The sequence below is a fragment of the Theropithecus gelada genome, chromosome 2, assembly GCF_003255815.1.
Source record: "Theropithecus gelada isolate Dixy chromosome 2, Tgel_1.0, whole genome shotgun sequence".
Taxonomy (NCBI): Eukaryota; Metazoa; Chordata; class Mammalia; order Primates; family Cercopithecidae; genus Theropithecus; species Theropithecus gelada.
Genome location: NC_037669.1, coordinates 92,308,025 through 92,328,897, shown reverse-complemented (window position 1 = coordinate 92,328,897; position 20,873 = coordinate 92,308,025). Strand labels below are relative to the sequence as shown.

The following is a 20,873-nucleotide window of genomic DNA, read 5'->3' as shown; positions in this document are numbered from 1 at the left end:
TTCTACCAGCCTCTCAGGCAATGCAGACGCTGTTGGGCCACGGAACACTGTAACTAGTAAGGCTTTACAGGACATTTGACCAATTAATTTATGTTATGCTGAGTAAACTGAGATATAGGCAAGTTTTGTAACTTGCCTAAGACCACACAGGATAGAATAGTGAACAGCTGAACCAGATCAAAATTTGGGTGTCCTTTCTTCACTATGAAAACAGTGGAGAAGGCCAGGCATGGTGGCTCACACCTGTAATCCCAACACTTTGGGAGGCCGAGATGGGCGGATCACCAGAGGTCAGGAGTTCGAGACCAGCCTAGCTAACATGGTGAAACCCCATCTCTGCTAAAAATTAGCTGGGCGTGGTGGCAGGCACCTGTAATCCCAGCTACTCAGGAGGCTGAGGCAGGAGAATCACTTGAACCCAGTAGGTGGAGGTTGCAGTGAGCCAAGATCACGCCACTGCACGCCAGCTTGGGCGACAGAGTGAGATTCTGTCTCAAAAAAAAAAAAAAAAAAAAGTGGAGAAAAAAAAATTTAGGTATCCTGATTTGCTGTAGTAATAATTTTTAAATATATAACAAGCTGACATTCTGTCTAAACCAGATAAAATCTGTCTAAGAGAATTGACTTCATAAACTATACTGTGATTACCACCATACAATAGGAAACTAGAGACAATGTCTACCATCACTAGTCTATCACCCCTAATTTGTTTTCCTAACTTACCTGAGGTCTCTGAAGAAAGCTCAGAAGGTTGACTGTTGCATGGTTTCTTTTCCTCTAGTTTTTCTAACACAGAATCCTCATTGGCTGGCAAGCTGCACTTTTCCCCCATGCCTGTGACGGTTTCTAAAGATAATAACAAAAAGCACACACGTTTCAGAGAAGCATGATTTCAGCCATTTTCCACCTGCCAGCAATTGGATATGGGATTAGTTTCTGAGGAGTTCTCCTAAAAGGGGCAGCAAAGGAGTGAAGTGCTAGTTGGAAGCTGAAGTTGGGAGGGTTTGTCTAGTTATGTTACTTTTTTTTTTTTTGGAGATGGAGCTTTTAGCTCTTTGTTGCCGAGGCTGGAGTGCAATGGCGTGATCTCAGCTCACTACAACCTCCGCCTGCCAGATTCAAGTGATTCTCCTGCCTCAGCCTCCCAAGTAGCTGGGATTACAGGCATGTGCCACCATGCCCGGCTAATTTTGTATTTTTAGTGGAGACAGGGTTTCTCCATGATGGTCAGGCTGGTCTCAAACTCCTGACCTCAGGTGATCCGCCCACCTTGGCTGCCCAAAGTGCTGGGATTACAGGTGTGAGCCACAGCGCCCGGCTGATGTTTCATTTTTTAAGATAGGAAAAATAACAAACATTTATTAAATTGGTGGGAATGATCCAATGGAAAAGGATTTAAATTGGTGTGAGGGGCAAAAAAGGGGAGAATACGTGGGGCAATATATCAAGTAGGAAAGAGGAGATGGAACCTAGTGCAAAATGAGGAGAGGTTGGTCTTAATTAGGAGCAGGAACAGTTTACTTATAAAAACAGGAGAATTTTCATAAGCAGAGTCCATGGATACAGATACAAATAGTTGGGTAGATAATGGAATAGAAATTTGTGGATGTTCTATTTTATTGCTTGAATTATCTGGAAGAAAAACAGGACAATCAGCAGAGAATGAACATAGACAAGGTGTTGGAGGTGGGAGGAAGGTAAAGGTGGGAAAGAGCTGTCTAGGAGAGCAGGAGTATGAATAAACTTGCAAAGTACAGCGTGACGGTCTGTACTTTACCTGGCATGATGTTTGTCCTTAGTCTTCTCAGGACTACACCCTGGTAGAGAGAAATAATGAGAATAAGCACAAGCACATACCTGGTGAAATCATGAAAGTAGGTGCAGCTGACTGCCCCACATCCTGCAGAGATTCTAAATGGGAATCCTCACTTATTCCTTTTTGTGTTTGTGCAATTTCCATGTCTTTAACTGGAACTGGTGTTGCCTCTGTTTCTGAGAGTGGTGGAACATCTTTGGCTGGAGTCACATTGTTGGCTAGGGTCAGAATCCCATCCTTAGCCAGGGGTGCTTCTGTTTTGAGGGCTGGGACCTGATCCTTAGTCGGGACCATCTCCATTTCTGGAGGCAGACATACGTTCTTGATGAGAGCTACTTCTGTTTCTGGAGGTGGAGTCAAATCCTTGCCCAGAGCCATTTCTGTTTCTGACAGTGGAGACATGTCCTTCAATGAGCCCACTTCTTTTACTGTGTACGGAGCCACATCCTTGCCCAGGGCCATTTCTGTTTCTGGGAGTTGAGCCATGTCCTTGACTAGGGCCACCTCTGCTTCCAAAGGCAGTGCTTTATCCTTGGTCAAGATCACATTGGTTTCCGGGGGCAGGGCCATGTCCCTGGCCAGGGCTACCTCTGTTTCTGAGGACAAAGCCACCTTTTCAGCAGAGGATATTTCTGTGGATGATATAATGTCGTTAGCTTGTGCCACCTCTATTTCTGAGAGTAATACCAAACCCTTGGCTGGGTCTATCTCGTTTTCTTTGGGTGGTCCCATGTCCTTGGAAGGGGCCAAGTCCATTTTTATAGGAGATGCCCTCTCTGTTTCTTTGAACAGTGTCACATCCTTGGCTGGAGCTACCTCTGTTTCTGTGGGCAGTACCACATTCTTGGCTGAAGACACATCTGTTTCTGTGGGCCATCTGACATCCTTAACCAAGGCCACTTCTTTTTCTATGGGCAGTTCCATGTCCTTGACTAGGGCCATATCTGATTCCATGGATGGCTGCATATCCTTGGCCAGTGTCACATCTAATTTGGTGGGTGATTCCATATCTTTAGCCAATGCCACCTCTGTTTTTGTGGCTAGTGCCATGTCCTTGGCGAGAGCCATCTCTGTTTCTTTAGATGGTGCCACGTCAGTAGTCTTCAGTCCCATCATTATTTCCAACGCTTGTGCTGGTGGCCTCTCTTCTTCTGATGCCATTTCTATCTCCTTGGCTAGCTCTAAGGGAAATAAATTGAAAATTTAGGACATATCATTGTCTACTCATACCTTTGCATTAAAAATGCTTACTTTCTTCAGACATAAAAGTATTTGGCTTTTGTGACCATAAGACTGTACACATAACCAAGAAGTTAATGTTAGGTCGGGTGCAGTGGCTCACGCCTGTAATCCCAGAACTTTGGGAGGTCGAGGCGGATGGATCATCTGAGGTCAGGAGTTCGAGACCAGCCTGACAAACATGGTAAAATCCTGTCTCTACTAAAAATACAGAAATTAGCCAGATGTGGTGGCAGGCGCCTGTAATCCCAGCTACTTAGGAGGCTGAGGCAGGAGAATTGCTAGAACCCGGGAGGACAGGGCAAGAATCCGTCTCAAAATAAATAAATAAGTAAATGAAAAAAAAGAAGCTAACAGCAAGTAACATATTCTGCCTAATCTCTGACAGTCGCAACACTTGGAAGAATAAGATGTAAAATACTGGGAGGACAAGTAGTGGAGGAGAAAAGGCAAAGAAGAGAGAAAACACAGGCTTCAAAAAATAACATAGGCACAGAATTAGTATTACAACATCTGTGGGACAGCAGGTCAGTCATGCTTCTTATCAAGAAACACCCCAGAGTTCTAAATCTGTACTGAATTTTTTTGTTTTTTAAGATGGGGTCTCACTCTGTTGCCCAGGCTGGAGTGCAGTAGCATGATCTTGGCTCCTGGGTTCAAGCGATTCTCCTGTCTCAGCCTCCCTAGTAGCTGGGATTACAGGTACACACCACCACGCCGAGCTTATTTATTGATTTATTTAGCTCTTTCACCCAGGCTGGAGTGCAGTGGCACGATCTTGGCTCACTGCAACCTCCGCCTTCTGGTTTCAAGTGATTCTCCTGCCTCAGTCTCCCTAGTAGCTGGGATTACAGGCACCTGCTACCACGCCCAGCTAATTTTTTGTATTTTTAGTAGAGATGGGATTTCACCTTGTTGGCCAGGCTGGTCTCGAACTCCTGACCTCAGGTGATCTGCCCACCTTGGCCTCCCAAATTGTTGGGATTACAGGCGTGAGCCACCATGCCCGGCCCAATTTTTGTATTTTTTGTAGAAATGGGGTTTCACCATGTTGGCCAGGCTGGTCTAGAACTCCTGACCTCAAGTGATCTGCCTGCCTCAGCTTCCCAAAGTGCTGGGATTACAGGTGTGAACCACCACACCAGGCCAAAAATCTGTACTGAATTAAAAAGAAATTCTAGGCCGGGCGCGGTGGCTCAAGCCTGTAATCCCAGCACTTTGGGAGGCTGAGACGGGCGGATCACGAGGTCAGGAGATCGAGACCATCCTGGCTAACACGGTGAAACCCCGTCTCTACTAAAAAATACAAAAAACTAGCCGGGCGAGGTGGCGGGCGCCTGTAGTCCCAGCTACTCGGGAGGCTGAGGCAGGAGAATGGCGGGAACCCGGGAGGCGGAGCTTGCAGTGAGCTGAGATCCGGCCACAGCACTCCAGCCTGGGCGACAGAGCAAGACTCCGTCTCAAAAAAAAAAAAAAAAAAAGAAAAAGAAATTCTGATACCTAATACAATGAAAATGTGATGAAACAAAATATATATACACATATGTTTAAATATATATATATGTTCAAATATATATATATTTATTTGCCCATTAACCCTGAGTGTTATAGTTTAACAACTTAATTCCTCCAGTGGTGATATCACTAATATAAGCAAAACATATGTGACAGTTCTGAAATTTTTATACCTGCTGTAAGCTGCTAAAAAATACACCTGATGATTTATATTGATTACCAATACTGCAACCATCAACTGATAAAGGGAGTCTCTAATATTTTACCTGCTGTTGGCTGAGGAGGTTCTGCAACAGCCTCCGGGGAAACAAAGGACTCTGAGTGTGGAGAGTTTAAGGCTTCCACAGACCACCCCTGAGGTACAACAGCTGTGTTGCAAGAAGACATACCTAATATTAAAACACAAACACATCTGGAAACTTAGTAAACACTAGAAACAAAAGGTATCTGATATTTAAAATCAGCAGCATATATTGCCAGGCAGACACAGACTAATAAAAAACAATGCAAAAAAAGTTTTTTTCTTTTTTTAAGACGGAGTCTCACACTGCGCCTGGGCTGGAGTGCAATGGCACGATCTCGGCTCGCTGCAACCTCCGCCTCCCGGGTTCACACCATTCTCCTGCCTCAGCCTCTCAAGTAGCTGGGATTACAAGCACACACCACCACACCTGGCTAATTTTTTTTGTATTTTTAATAGAGACGGGGTGTCACTATGTTGGCCACATTGGTCTCAAACTCCTGACCTTGTGATCCACTCGCCTTGGCCTCCCAAAGTGCTGAGATTACAGGTGTGAGCCACTGTGCCTGGCCAACAATGCAAACAAGTTTTAAAGGAAACAATGCTGATATTCTTCAGGTTTTAGCTAGTTGTTAGTAGGTGGTATAGTATATCCCAGTAGTGCCATTAATCAACATTCATTGGCTACCTTCTACAGGGTAATATAAAGATTCAAAATATTAATGATTCAACTCTAATTCCAACACCATAACCAACATAATATACTATAGTAAAAAATTGTGCGTCTTAATTTCTTCATCTGCAAAATGAGATTAACACTTCCGTTTCCAACATTAGAAGACAATTTTATTAAAATACTTTGTAACAGGTTTTTGTTGTTGTTGTTGTTTTTGAGATGGAGTCTCACTCTGTTGCCCAGGCTGCAGCAGTGGCATGATCTCAGCTCACTACAACCTCCACCTCCCAGGTTCAAGTGATTCTCCTGCCTTAGCCTCCCGAGTAGCTAGGATTACAGGCATGCGCCACCATGCCCAGCTAATTTTCTTATTTTTCTTATATTTATTTATTTTTGAGATGCAGTCTCACTCATTGCCCAGGCTGGAGTATAATGGCACAATCTCAGCTCACTGCAACCTCCGCCTCCTGGGTTCAAGTGATTCTTCCACCTCAGCCTCCAGAGTAGCTGGAATTATAGGTGTCCGCCACTACGTCCAGCTAATTTTTGTATTTTTAGTAGAGACAGTGTTTCACCATGTTGGCCAGGTTGGTCTCGAACTCCTGACCTCAGGTGATCTGCCCACTTCCACCTTCCAGAGTGCTGGGATTACAGGCATGAGCCACCACACCTGGCCTAATTTTTCTATTTTTAGTAGAGATGGGGTTTCACCATGTTGGCCAGGCTGGTCTCAAACTCCTGACCTCAGGTGATCTACCCGTCTCTGCCTCCCAAAGTGCTGGGATTACAGGCATGAGCCACTATGCCCAGCTTAATTTTTATATTTTCAGTAGAGACGGGATTTCACCATTTTGGCCAGGCTGGTCTCGAACTCCTGGACTCAAGTGATCCACCTGCCTTGGCCTCCCAAAGTGCTGGGATTACAGGCGTGTGCCACTGCACCCAGATTTTTTTTTTTTTTTTTTTAAAGACAAGGTCTCAACTCTGTTGTCCAGGCTGGGGTACAGTGGCATGATCACGGCTCAATGCAACCTCGACCTTCTGGGCTCAAACAATCCTTCCACCTCAACCTTCTGAGTAGGTGAGACTACAGGTATGTGCCACCATGTCTGGCTGAATTTTAAAATTTTTTGTAGGACAGGATCTCCCTATGTTGCCCAGATTGGTTTCAAATTCCTGGGCTCAAGCAATTCTCTCGCCTCAGCTTCCCAAAGGGCTGGGGTTACAGGTATAAGCCACGGTGTCCAGCTGTAAATGAAGAAGTAGACAAATGTGGCTGGGTGCAAAGGCTCACGCCTGTAATCCCAGCACTTTGGGAGGCTAAAGCAGGTGGATCACTTGAGCCCAGGAGTTCAAGACCAGCCTGGGCAACGTGGCAAAACCCCCTCTCTACAAAAAATTGGCCAGGCATAGTGGTACACACCTGTAATCCCAGCTACTCAGGAGATTGAGGTAGGAGGATCACCTGACCAGGAGGCCAAGTCTGCAGTGGGCCATGATTGCATCACCGCACTCCAACCTGGGTGACAGAGTCAGACACTGTCTCAAAAAAAAGGAGAGATCACAGCCCAACTGTGAATCTGTGAATTGTCTCCTTTGATTAATCCAAAGAGAGCCTTGTCATACCCAGAGCCCCTAAATCTAACTTTTCTTAGTGGTTAACTTAAAAGGTGATGTGTGAAAGGCCACGTTGATTGTTTGGCATTAAACAACTAAAGCAGACCAGAATAAACCACCCCAAAATACGCTACTTTGGCATAAGGACTTTTTTAAGCTGAAGGCTATTATTAGCCTGGAGATGGCACCATAGGAATCTACACAGCAACCTTTACTAACTAGCTTTTACCTACTATTTACTTGTCTCCCACAATTTGCGGCCCCTCTACAGAATCAAAAGTCTTTTTTCCTTCATCTTCTCACTTCTCAAAAAAAAAATTGTCATTCTTTATTGAAGAAGCTATATAAGGTGGAATTCTAAAGCCACCTCTTGCAGAGTTACTCATGCTCTACGTACCTCTCATATACATATGAAATTCACATGTTAGGGGCCGGGCGCGGTGGCTCAAGCCTGTAATCCCAGCACTTTGGGAGGCCGAGACGGGTGGATCACAAGGTCAGGAGATCGAGACCATCCTGGCGAACCCGGTGAAACCCCGTCTCTACTAAAAAAATACAAAAAACTAGCCGGGCGAGGTGGCGGGCGCCTGTAGTCCCAGCTACTCGGGAGGCTGAGGCAGGAGAATGGCGTGAACCCGGGAGGCGGAGCTTGCAGTGAGCTGAGATCCGGCCACTGCACTCCAGCCTGGGTGACAGAGCGAGACCCCGTCTCAAAAAAAAAAAAAAAAAAGAAATTCACATGTTAAACTTTGGTCTCTTTTTTCTTGCTAATCAATCTTTTGTCATAGAGCCCTAGTCAGTAAACCAAAGATGAGTAAAGGAAAAAATTTTTTTCCTTCCCTACAGAATAAATCCATTTGGAGAAGCCATACCGTAACTGCCTTTCAAGGGATCATTTTGTCCTGCAAATATTGAAGTATCAGCTGTTGCACTGGAGGGAAAGACCAAATCTGCCAGGTCATCATCATGGTACATCTTAAAGGGATCTGGAATACAGAAGAAATTCAAAACTCATTCCTGGTGAATGCAACTAGAAAGATTAATATTTCTCTTCTTTTTTTTTTTTTTTTTTGAGACGGAGTCTTGCTCTGTTGCCGAGGCTCTGTTGCACTGGAGGGCAGTGGTGCCATCCTGGTTCACTGCAACCTCCACCTCCCAGGTTCAAGCGATTCTCCTGCCTCAGTCTCTTAAGTAGCTGGGATTACAGGTGCCCACCACCATGCCTGGCTAATTTTTGTATTTTTTTTGTAGAGACAGGGTTTCTCCATGTTGGCCAGGCTGGTCTCAAATTCCTGATCTCAAGTGATCTGCCCACCTCGGCCTCCCAAAGGGTTGGGATTACAGGCATGAGCCACCGTGCCCGGCCAGTATTTCTTATTATCCTATGATGAATATAGATGAGTTGTCAATAGTAAGTAAATTGAGATCATATGTGACTGCACATGGTAGAGAATCAATATACGCTAATTCATTTGTTATGAGTTAATAATAAATGATCCCTTCTCTAAGATTTGGTTACGTACATCAGATAGCCAACAAATGTATGAAACAAAAAGGGCAACTAATGCTCAACTGTATAACAAACACTCTAAGAGGTGAAAGTACAGAGAAAACTAAATTTTCAATATATATTTATATAACATTCATTTTAAGTTACTTTTTAAAAAGACAGAGCCATTAAGAAGCTTAAAAAAAAAAACAACAAGGAATTTTTCACCTCATGTAGACATGACGAAGAAAACTGCATTTCAAAACTGTCTGAATGGGACAAGATAAACAATTGTTATCCTGAGAGAAGAAACAAACCCTTGACTCAGGAGCTGGCATGAAAAAAAGCACTCAAAACATCAGGTAAACTCTTTGTGCTTTTGTACATGAAAAAAAAGCAGGGCTGGGCGTGGTGGCTCATGCCTGTAATCCCAGCACTTTGGGAGGCCAAGGCGGGCGGATCATGAGGTCAGGAGATTGAGACCATCTTGGCTAATACAGTGAAATCCCGTCTCTACTAAAAATACAAAAAAAATTAGTCAGGCGTAGTGCCACGTGCCTGTATTCCCAGCTATCTGGGAGGCTGAGGCAGAAAAATCGCTTGAACCTGGGAGGCTGAGGTTGCAGTGAGACTCTGTCTCAAAAAAAAAAAGAAAAAAGAAAAAAAACAAAGCTGTTCAGGCTAAACAAGAGTTACACTTTCTGAAGAGGCCTTCTCGAAATTTATCTTATTATCTTAATCACCCTGGAGGCTTGTTAAAATAAAGATTGCTGGTTCCTGAGAATCTGCATTTTCAACCAGTTCCTGAGTGCCACTAACACATCACTCCCTTAAGACACTTCAGTTGTCAGAGACAGCCGCATAAAAGCCCAGGCCTTGAAAGAATGTTCATTTTCTTGGCTCTGAGGCAGCTATACCACCCTCTTTTTGTAAAAAATTTCAGGATTAGGGGAGACCACTGCATCAGGAAGTGTGAACAAGCAGAAGGTAACACTTGGAAACTTGTTGAGGCTTCTTCTTCAGAAAACCACGGGAGCCTGGAAAGGTGGCACACACCACAGCTACTTAAGAGGCTGAGGTGGGAGGATCTTCTTGAGCCCAGGGGTTCAAGGCTGCAGTGCACTATGATATGGCGACTGTGAATAGTCACTGCACTCCTGTCTGGGCAACATAGTGAGACCTCTATCTTTAAAAACAAAAAACACAGCCTGTTTTTTGTTAAAACAAACAAACAAACAAACCCTTATTTTCAAAAAAATGGAAAAATTAGCCAGGTATGGTGGCACATGCCTGTAGTCCCAACTACTCAGAAGGCTGAGGTGGGAGGATCACTTGAGCCTGGGGAGGTTGAGTCTGTGGTGAGCCGTGGTTGCACCACTGAGCTACAGCCTGGGTGACAGAGTGAAATCCCATCTCAAAATAAATAATACAAACAGAACAAAATTTAAAAAAAGAAAAGTCGGGGAGATAGAATATGAGAGAGATGATAAACATTCATGCTCCCCAGTTCTATATGGTTTGGGGTAGCTTGCTGCTTGCTCTGTCTCTCACACTTCCTTTGAGGGAAAGTAGGATTCTTAAAGCATCAAACAGAGTCAACGCTGTATGGTTTGCACCGTAAGATAGGAGCTTGCTAAATTACGTGTAAAAATACATGATTCTTACAGAGAGTTCTGTCATTTAGTCATTAATTTTTTTACTGGGTGCCTACCACGTGGCAGACCCAGTATGCTCTAAAAAACCCAAAGATGTACAAGGTCAGGGATGGGAACATTTAGCCACAGGATATATTTTGGTTCAAGTCAAGGGAGATCTTTGTTTGATATGTATTTAAGCTAAGAACTAAAGAACTGAGTGGTTATGAGGAACAGGACAAACCTTTTCTCTCTCTACATTCCCTCTCCTCTAATCCCACAGTTTAAAATTCCATCTATAGGTTGATGACACCTGAATTTATATCTCAAGACCTCTAGACATCTCCCCTTATTTTCAGACTTTTATGTAGCATGTTTCCAAATCTACTCCTTATATAGTCTTTCCATCTCTAATGGCCTTCTATCCTTCTATCTTTTTTGTAAAAATCCTTGGAGTCATCTTGGGCCTCTCTTTTTCATATACCACAGCCAATCCATCAGAAAATGCATTGCATTTGACCTTCAAAATGTGCCCCAGAACCTATTTATTCCCCAGCTCCAAAGCAAGGGTTTCTCACAAGGTTGCAGTCCAGTGGTTGGCCAGGGGCTGTGGTGATCTGAAGACTTGATTGGGGCTGCAGAACCTGCCTGTTAAGATGGCTTACATGGCTGTTGAATGGAGGCCTCTGTTCCTCTCCCATGTGTGTCTCTCTGTATCAGCTGGCTTTCCTCATGATGAGTAAACCCAGAGTGATCAAGATGGAAGCTACGATTTTTTTTTTTTTTTTTTTTGAGACAGAGTCTCGCTCTGTTGCCCAGGCTGGGGTGCAGTGGTGCGATCTCAGTTCACTGCAACCTCTGCCTTCTGGGTTCAAGTGATTCTCCTGCCTCAGCCTCCCGAGTAGCTGGGACTACAGGCACCCGCCACCATACCCGGCTAATTTTTGTATTTTTAGTAGAGATGGGGTTTCACCACGTTGGCCAGGATGGTCTTGATCTCTTGACCTCATGATCCACTTGCCTCGGTCTCCCAAACTGCTAGGATTACAGGTGTGAGCCACTGCGTCCGGCTGAAGCTACGATATTTTTTGTAATTTAATCTCAGAAATGACACACCATTATTTCTGCTATCTATTCTACGATCACACAGACCAAACCTAGCACAACATGGGAGGTGACCACACAAGGGTATCAATACCAGGAGGCAGGGATCATTGGGAGCCATCCTGGCAGTTGACTACCATACTCAACTTTCAGGAAATTAAACTCCCCTGAATTGTTTTTCCTACTCAAAATTGGTCATTCCTTTGTTACCCTTTCTGGCTCCTCTTCTTACTGATTTGAATGATTTATTTATTTATCATTTGACCTCGGACGATCAAGGCTGCAGTGAGCCCAGATTGTGCCACTGCACTCCAGCCTGGGTGACAGAGGGAGATTCTGTCTCAAAAAAATAAAATAATGAACAAAATATGGTATATCCATACAATGGAATATTACGTGTCCATAAAGTATTGATACGTGCCACAAAATGCAGGACTCCTCAAAACATTATGCTAAGTGAAAAAAAGCAGTCACAAAGAAACCACATTATATGATTCCCTTTATATAAAATGTCCAATCTAAGCAAATTTATAGAGACAAAAAGCAAATTGGTAGTTGCTTAGGGTTGCGGTGGATAGGAAGATGGGGGTGATATTTAAAAGGTACAGAGTTTCTTTTTGTGGTAATAAAAGTGTTCTAAAATTGACTCTGGTTATGGTTATAACCATAAAATAAATAGATAAATAGACAAGTAGATAGAGTACAATTCAGTGGAATTTTTTTGGAGATGGAGTTTTGCTCTTGTTGTCCAGGCTGGAGTACAATGACATGGTCTTGGCTCACTGCAACCTCCACCTCCCGGGCTCAAGTGATTCTCCTGCCTCAGCCTCCTGAGTAGCTGGGATTACAGGCGCGCACCACCAGGCCCGGCTATTTTTTGTATTTTTAGTAGAGATAGGGTTTTACCATGTTGCCCAGGCTGGTCTCGAACTCCTGACCTCAGGTGATCCTCCCACCTCAGCCTCCCAAAGTGCTGGGATTACAGATGTGAGCCACCACGCCCGGCCAATTCAGCAGAATTAAGTTACTCTATTTTGTTTTATTTTATTGAGACAGGGTCTGGCTCTGTCACCCAAGCTGGAGTTCAATGGGACAATCTTGGCTCACTGCAACCTCCGCCTTCTGGGCTCAAGTGATCCTCCAACCTCAGCCTCCCAAGTAGCTGGGATTACAGGCGCCTGCCACCATACCCAGCTAATTTTTTTAATTTTAGTAGAGACGAGGTTTCACCATGTTAGCCAGGCTGGCCTTGAACTCCTGACCTCAGGTCATCCGCCCGCCTCCTCCTCCCAAAGTGCTGGGATTACAGGCGTGAGCCACCAAGTCCGGCATAAGTTACTCTATTTATCTACTCTATCTACTCTACCTATCTGTCTGCCTGTCTGTCTACATGTCTACTGGGGACAGGGTCTTGCTGTGTTGCCCACGCTAGAGTGCAGCAGCACGATCCTAGGTCACTGCAGCTTTGAAGTGATTCCCCCACCCCAGCCTCCCAAACAGCTAGGACTACAGGCATGTGCTGCCACACCCAGCTAATTTTAAAATTTTTTGTAGAGACAGAATCTCATTATGTTGCTCAGGCTGGTCTCAAACTCTTGGCCTCAAGTGATCATCCCACCTATGCCTCACAAAGTGCTGGGATTACAGGCACAAATCACTGAATCTGGCCGAATTATACATTTTAAATGGGTAAACTGTATGGCACCATGAATTATTGGCCGGGCACAGTGGCTTACACCTGTAATCCCAGCACTTTGGGAGGCGGAGGTGGGCAGATCATCTGAGGTCAGGAATTTGAGACCAGCCTGGCCAACATGGTGAAACCTTGTCTCTACTAAAAATACAAAAAATTAGTTGGGTGTGGTGGGCACCTATAATTCCAACTATATGGGAGGCTGAGGCAGGAGAATCGCTTGAACTCGGGAGGTGGAGGTTGCCATGAGCTGAGACTGCGCCACTGCACTCCAGCTTGGGTGACAGAGCGAGACTCTGTCTCAAAAAAAGAAAAAAGAATTATATCTCAATATAGCTTTTTCTTCACCCTCCCCCCAAAATTACTTTGTATCTAGGAAAGCCAATAACTGACAAATGGTACAGAATATCACATACTAGGTTATTTGAAACAAACGATGAGCATCTTATAAGTTAGATGTCAAAAAAGAAGCCATATTTAAGTGGAAACATAACTTGAGCTCTCAACCTGGCTAACAGGGAAGTACCAAAGCTACTCCTTTGAGGCTCTTTTGAAACTCATTCTTGCTAACAACTCTAGCTCTGGGCTACTACAGATAGGCTTTTTTTTTTTTTTTTTCTTTTTTTTTTGGTGTTTTGTTTTTTTTTGAGATGGAGTTTTGCTCTTGTTGCCCAGGCTGGGGTGCAGTGGCGCAATCTCAGCTCACCGCAACCTCCGCCTCCCGGGTTCAAGCAATTCTCCTGCCTCAGCCTCCTGAGTAGCTGGGATTACAGACATATGCCACCACGCCTGGCTAATTTTGTATTTTTAGTAGACACCGGCTTTCTCCATGTTGGTCAGGCTGGTCTTGAACTCTCGAACTCAGGTGATCCACCCACTTTGGCCTCCCAAAGTGCTGGGATTACAGGCGTGAGCCACTGCACCCAGCCTGTTTTTAATTTTATAGAAAGTGGGTATGAATCAGCTTTCTCTTCTGTCAAAAGAGGATATATATATTTGGCAGAGTTAGGTAAGAAATACTGATAATGTATATATAAAGGCTCTAGCACTGTGCCTGGCACAAAACAGCACTGGTTTAACATTACCATAATAATTGCTTCTGGAAGAATTAAGGTTCTAAGGTACTATGGATCCTCTAATCTTCCATGTACATGAATTTCAGATAATGTATTTAAAATAGGTTTTGAAGAGCAGGGAACTAGAGGGCATTAAGTGTCTCAAAGGAAAGGATAAATGAAGACGAGAAAGGGACAAATCAATGCTCAGGTTGCACTTTGTGAGCTATATTTAAGCTAAAATATTTTCAGTTGAATGGTGGTTGTAGCTTTTTCACATTTATGTCATAGCACACATTTAGTAGTTATGAGCAAGCCAGCACTTACCAGTCTGGATAGGATTGACCACTTGCTCAGGTTGGAAGCAAAAGTTGGTATCTTCTGGCCAGTTCTGGCTATTTGGGTATTCCTGGTAGGCCATTTTCTCTTCAAGGAATTCAGTTGGAGACCCTTAAAATAGAGACAGAAAACAAAAGTTACAAGGTATTACAGTTTTCTCCTCTACTACAATGGAATTTCTACAAAGTATTACAGCTAGTACAATATAAAAATTTCTATGTAGTTAGTGTTTACAAGAAAGCTTTTTTCTTCTAATTGAAAGACAAAAGGAGCTGGGTGCAATGGTGCGTCTGTAGCCCCATTTACTTGGGAGACTGAGACAGGATTGCCTGAATCCGGGAGTTTGAGGCTGTAGTGCACTATGATTGCACCTGTGAATAGCTATTGCATTCCACCCTGGGCAACACAGCAAGACTCTGTCACTAAAAAAACCTTTAAGATAGAAGGAAATAAAGTAGGTCATTAAAGTTAAAAAAGCACTACAGAGTGACTTCTAGGTTATGCAGGCATGAAGAGGGTAGCGATTTCTCCACATGAAAGAACAAGGATAAAACTGTCAAAAGCAACCATTTCAGGGCACTGGAATTACAAAAATAAAAATAAAAAATAAAAGTCAGCCTAAATAAGTGGAAAGATATAACATGTTCAGGAATGAAAGATTCAATACTGTTAAGATGGTAATCCTGAAAATGACCAATATATTGAGGAAATTACAAAATAAGCTCATTCCATAATTTATGTCAAAATGCAAAAAACCTAGAAAAGCCAAAACAATTTTGAAGAAAAACAGTTGAAGGGCTTACATAACCTGATTTCAAAAGTTATTATAAATGTACGAACTCAGGCCGGGAGAAGTGGCTCACCTCCTGTAATCCCAACACTTTGGGAGGCTGAGGCAGGCAGATCACTTTGAGGTCAGGAGTTCGAGACCAGCCTGACCAACATGGTGAAACCATGTCTCTAGCAAAAATACAAAAATTAGCTGGGCATGGTGGTACATGCCTGTAATTCCGGCTACTCCAGAGGCTGAGGCATGAGAATCACTTAAACCTGGGAGTGGGAAGGCTGCAGTGAGCGAAGATTGCACCACTGCACTGCAGCCTGGGTGACAGAGCAAGACTGTACCAACTCAGTGTGGTAATGACAACACACTTAGATAAATGGAACAGAACAGGTTCAGAGAGAAACATACAAAGTTAGGGTCAACTGGCTATCTACAAACATAAGTTAACTCCAAACAGATCAGAGACCTAACGTAGTTCACGTGCTAATTTATTATGAAAAAAAAAAAAAAAAAAAAAGACAAGACAAAGACCTAATACAAGAGTTAAGGCCAGGCGCAGTGGCTCACGCCTGTAATCCCAGCACTTTGGGAGGCCGAGGCGGGTGGATCACGAAGTCAGGAGATCGAGGCCATCCTGGCTAACACAGTGAAACCCTGTCTCTACTAAAAATACAAAAAATTAGCCAGGCGTGCCAGTGGGCGCCTGTAGTTCCAGCTACTCGGGAGGCTGAGGCAGGAGAAGAAGGGTGTGAACCCGGGAGGCGGAGCTTGCAGTGAGCCGAGATCGTGCCACTGCACTCCAGCCTGGTAGACAGAGAGACTCTGTCTCAAAAAAAAAAAAAAAGAGTTAAAAAGAAAATCTTTGTGACTTTGGATTAGGCAAAGATTTTAGACATGTCACCAAAAGCACTATCTGTAAGAGACAAAATACATAAATTGAACATCATGAACGTTTTAAAATTTTGCTTTTCAAAGATACTATTAAACAGCCAGGCATGGTGGCTCACGCCTGTAATCCCAGCACTTTGGGAGGCTGAGTTGGGCGGATCACCTGAAGTCAGGAATTCGAGACCAGACTGGCCAACATGGCGAGACTCTGTCTCTACTAAAAATTACAAAAATTAGCTGGGCCTGGTGGCTCACGCCTGCATTCCCAGCTACTCGGGAGGCTGAGGCAGGAGAATCGCCTGAGCCTGGGAGGCGAAGGTTGCAGTGAGCTGACATTGCGCCACTGTACTGCAGCCTGGGGCAACAGAGTGAGACTCAAAAAACAAAACCAAACAAACAAACAAACAAAAACAAACAAAAGACAACAACAAAGATACTATTACAGAAAATGAAAAGAGAAGTCATAGACTTTGAGAAATATTTGCAAATCATAAATCTGATAAAAGATTTGTATGTAGAAGAGATTATAATCTCTTACAATACAATTATAAGATAAACAACTCAATTTAAAACTTGGCGGCCGGGTGTAGTGGCTCATGCCTGTAATCCCAGCACTTTGGGAGGCCGAGGCAGGTGGATCACGAGGTCAGGAAATCGAGACCATCCTGGCTAACACAGTGAAATCCTGTCTCTACTAAAAATACAAGAAAAAATTAGCCGGGCATGGTAGAGGATGCCTGTAGTCCCAGCTACTCAGGAGGCTGAGGCAGGAGAAAGGTGTGAATCTGGTAGGCGGAATGCAGTGAGTGGAGATCACACCACTGCACTCCAGCTTGGGCGACAGAGCAAGACTCTGTCTCAAAAAAAAAAAAAAAGGCTGAAATATTCAGTAGACATTTTACCAAAGAAAATATATAATGCTTAATATGCACATGAATGAAGCCCATCAGTGCTTAGGGAAATGCAAATTAAAACTACAATGAGATCCGACTACACAACCACTAAAATGGCTGTTATCAGGCCAGGCACAATGGTTCATGCCTGTAATCCCAGTACTTCGGGAGGCTGAGGCAGAAGGATCACCTGAGCCCAGAAGTTTGAGACCAGTCTGGGTAACATAGTGAGACCCTGTCTCTACAAAAACATACAAAAAAAAATTAGCCAAGCATGGTGACGAGTGTCTGTAGTTTCAGCTACTGAGGATGCTAAAGTGGGAAGATTGCTTGAGCCTGGGAAGTAGAGGCTGCAGTCACCTGTGATCACACTACTGCCTTGGTGACAGAAAAAGACTCTATTTTTAAAAAAAGGCTGTACAAAAAGACTGACAGGAGCAATTTTGAGAATGTGTAAAATGGTAGTTTGGTGGTTTCCTTTTATTTATTTTTGTTTTTCTTAAAGGTGCTCTTTTTTTGTTGTTGAGACAGGGTCTTGCTCTGTCATCCAGGCTGGAATGAAGTGGTGTGGATCATGGCTGACTGCAGCCTTAACTTCCCAGGCTCAAGCAATCCTCTCACCTCAGCCTCCCAAGTAGCTACAAATATAGGCACTTGCCACCACACCTGCCTAATTTAAACACATTTTTTCTTTTTCTTTTGGTAGAGACAGGGTCTCATTATGTTGCCCAGGCTGGTCTCCAACTTCTGGGCTCAAGCAGTTCTCTGATCTCAACCTCCCCAAGCCACTGTGCCTGGCTCTACCTGTATTTTTAAAGACTAGTCAAGTACAACAGTGAGAAGCAGGGAAAGAGTGGAATGTGGAGTTCAATCTGTAACTAACTGTGAACAATTGAGATAACTCACTACCTTTGGACCAGCCTCTTTATTTTTTTAAATAACAGCTTTATTGGATATAATTCACAAAATTCACCCTTTTAAAGTAGAGTTCAAAGGTTTTTTTTAGCAGATTCACAGTTAACTTCAGAATATTTTCTTCACTCCAAAAAAGAAATCCCATATCTTTTCTCCTTTCCCACTTTCCCCTACCCCTTGGTAACCACTCGTCTACTTTTTGTTCCTACGGATTTGCCTAATCTAGATATTTCATATAAATGAAGTCACGCAATGTGTCATCTTTTGTGACTGACCTCTTTCATTTAGCACAATGTTTTCAAGGTTCATCCATGTTGTAGTATGGTATCTGAACTTTATTCCTTTTTATAGCCAAATAACATTCCACTGGGTAGATCCACCACATTTTGTTTATCATCAGTTGACATTTGGTTGTTTCTACTTTTTGGATATTGTGAATAATGCTGCTATGAACATTCATGTACAGGTTTCTGTGGGAGCATGTTTCAATTCTCTTGGATATATACCTAGGAGTACAACTGCTCGGTCATAAAGCAACTTTATGTTTAATATATTGAGACACTGCCAAACTGTTTTCCAAAACGGCTGCATCATTTTACAATCCCAACAACAATACATGAGGACTCCAGTTTCTTCACAGCTTCACCAACATGTTATCTTTTTCTTATCGTAGTCACCCTAGATGTGGTAAGAAGTGGCATCTTACCATGGTTTTGATTTGGACTGCTCTAATGACTAATGATGTTGAACATCTTTTCATGTATTTATCTGGCATTTGTATGTTTTCTTTGGAGATGTGTCTGCCTAAGCCCTGTATCCATTTTTAACTGCTACTTTATTTTTAGAGGTGGGGTCTCACTACATTGCCCAGACTATTAGAGTGCAGCGGCTATTCACAGGTGCAATCATACTCCTTTGCAGCCTCAAACTCCTGGGCTCAAGTAATATTCTTGCCTCTGCAAGAGACACCTATAGCTGAGACCACAGGTGTACACCACCATGCTTGGCTATCTTTTCTTGTTTTTATTTTTGAGACAGTCCTGCTCTGTTGCTCAGGCTGGAGTGCAGTGGCAGGATCACAGCTCACTATAACCTTAAACTCCTGGGCTCAGGAGATCTTCCTGTCTCAGCCTCAAGAATAGCTGGGACTACAGGTGCACACCACCACATCTGGCTATTTTTTTAAATTTTCGTACAGAAGAATCTCAAAAGCATTATACTAAGTGAGGAAAGCAAGACACCAAAGAATATATATTGCATGATTCCATTTAAACGAAACTTCTAGAACTACAGAACGATAACAGGAAGCAGATCAGTGGTCACCTGAAACTGTAGGTCAGAATAGGGACTGGCTTTGTAAATGGGCTCAAGGGAACTTTCAGGGTAATAAAAAAATGTTCTAAAGATGGATTACAGTTACGGTCGCACAATTCCATAATTTTACTAAGAATCATTTTGACTTCGTAATTTTACTAAGAATCATTTACTTCCACACTTACAATAGGTAAATTTTTGGGTATGTAAATTACACCTCAATAAAGTTTTTTCTTTCTTTTTTTCTTTTTTTTTTTTGGAGACAGGGTGTCACTCTGTCACCCAAGCTGGAGTGCAGTAGTGTGATCATAGCTCACTGCAGCCTCGACCTCCCTGGCTCAAGCGATCCTCTCACCTCAGCCTGCCAAGTAGCTGGGACTACTAGCATATGCCACGCTGCCCGGCTAATTTTTCTTTTTTGAGACGGAATCTCGCTCTGTCGCCCAGGCTGGAGTGCAGTGGCACGATCTCAGCTCACTGCAAGCTACGCCTCCTGGGTTCATGCCATTCTCCTGCCTCAGTCTCCCAAGTAGCTGGGACTACAGGCGCCTGCCACCACGCCCGGCTAATTTTTTGTATTTTTAGTAGAGACAGGGTTTCACTGTGTTAGCCAGGATGGTCTCAATCTCCTAATCTTGTGATCCGCCCACCTCGGCCTCCCAAAGTGCTGGGATTACAGGTGTGAGCCACTGCGCCCGGCGCTGCCCGGCTAATTTTTAATTTTTTTGTAGAGGAGGGGGTCTCACTATCTTGCACAGGCTGGTCTCCAACTCTTGGCTTCCCGTCTTGGCCTCCCAAAGTGCTGGGATTACAAACATGAGCCACCACACCTGGCCCAATAAAAGCTGTTTTTACTACACACTTCCTTGTTAGGGGATATGAACTTTTGTGGAGAAGGGAGGACAAGGGTATGAAAGTGAGATGAGTAAAGAATTCTGAAGGAAGTTTTGAGAGGCTGAATAGCCCCAGTACTACAGTTTAAAATTTCCCTACTACCTTGTGCTGGAAAAACAGACCAGGACTTACAGAAGGTATCCCTGGGAAAGGAGAAGGCTCAGCCACAGAGTACCTATATAAAGGACCCATGGCTAATGCACCTACCTCAAGGCAAACTGCAAAGTAGGTGGCAAGACTATCCCTTGTTTGTTACTAGCCAAGTCATCAGGCCTCCTCTAAGTGCAAGCTTTCCACTTGAAGGTTGCCCTTTATTTTTGTGTTTCAAAGAATCAATTAAATCTGATTTCATTTACATGAAGTGTCTTGGGGAAAGATGTAAAAAGAGGAATGAAACAAGATAATTATTTCTAGATTTTGCATAATCTGGAATGTCTTTAGGAACATCTCCCTAGAGGATCTCAGAAATTTTGAGTTATTTTTAATGTCTGCAAGAATACAAGGGAGATAATAGACTATACTTTTTGTTTTGTTTTGTTTTTTGAGACGGAGTCTCGCTCTGTCGCCCAGGCTGGAGTGCAGTGGCCGGATCTCAGCTCACTGCAAGCTCCGACTCCCGGGTTCACGCCATTCTCCTGCCTCAGCCTCCCAAGTAGCTGGGACTACAGGCGCCCACCACCTCGCCCGGCTAGTTTTTTGTATTTTTTAGTAGAGACGGGGTTTCACCGTGTTAGCCAGGATGGTCTCGATCTCCTGACCTCATGATC

At 43.6% G+C, this 20,873-nt stretch overlaps 1 protein-coding gene across 3 annotated transcripts in view; it reads right to left on the bottom strand.

Annotated features, from left to right (window-relative positions):
- Nucleotides 1-20,873, bottom strand: part of MAP4 (microtubule associated protein 4) — a 236,396-nt gene that overhangs the window by 64,036 nt on the left and 151,487 nt on the right. Inside the window, exons 4-8 of one of the 3 annotated variants that reach the window (XM_025377042.1) lie at nt 14,407-14,529; nt 7,977-8,090; nt 4,837-4,989; nt 1,858-2,997; nt 724-846 (exon numbers count right to left, since the gene is read on the bottom strand). In XM_025377042.1, coding sequence (XP_025232827.1) covers nt 724-846; nt 1,858-2,997; nt 4,837-4,989; nt 7,977-8,090; nt 14,407-14,529 — 1,653 coding nt within the window. The remainder of the gene's footprint in view (nt 1-723; nt 847-1,857; nt 2,998-4,836; nt 4,990-7,976; nt 8,091-14,406; nt 14,530-20,873) is intronic. The other 2 variants (XM_025377043.1, XM_025377044.1) reach the window with 2 other exon arrangements.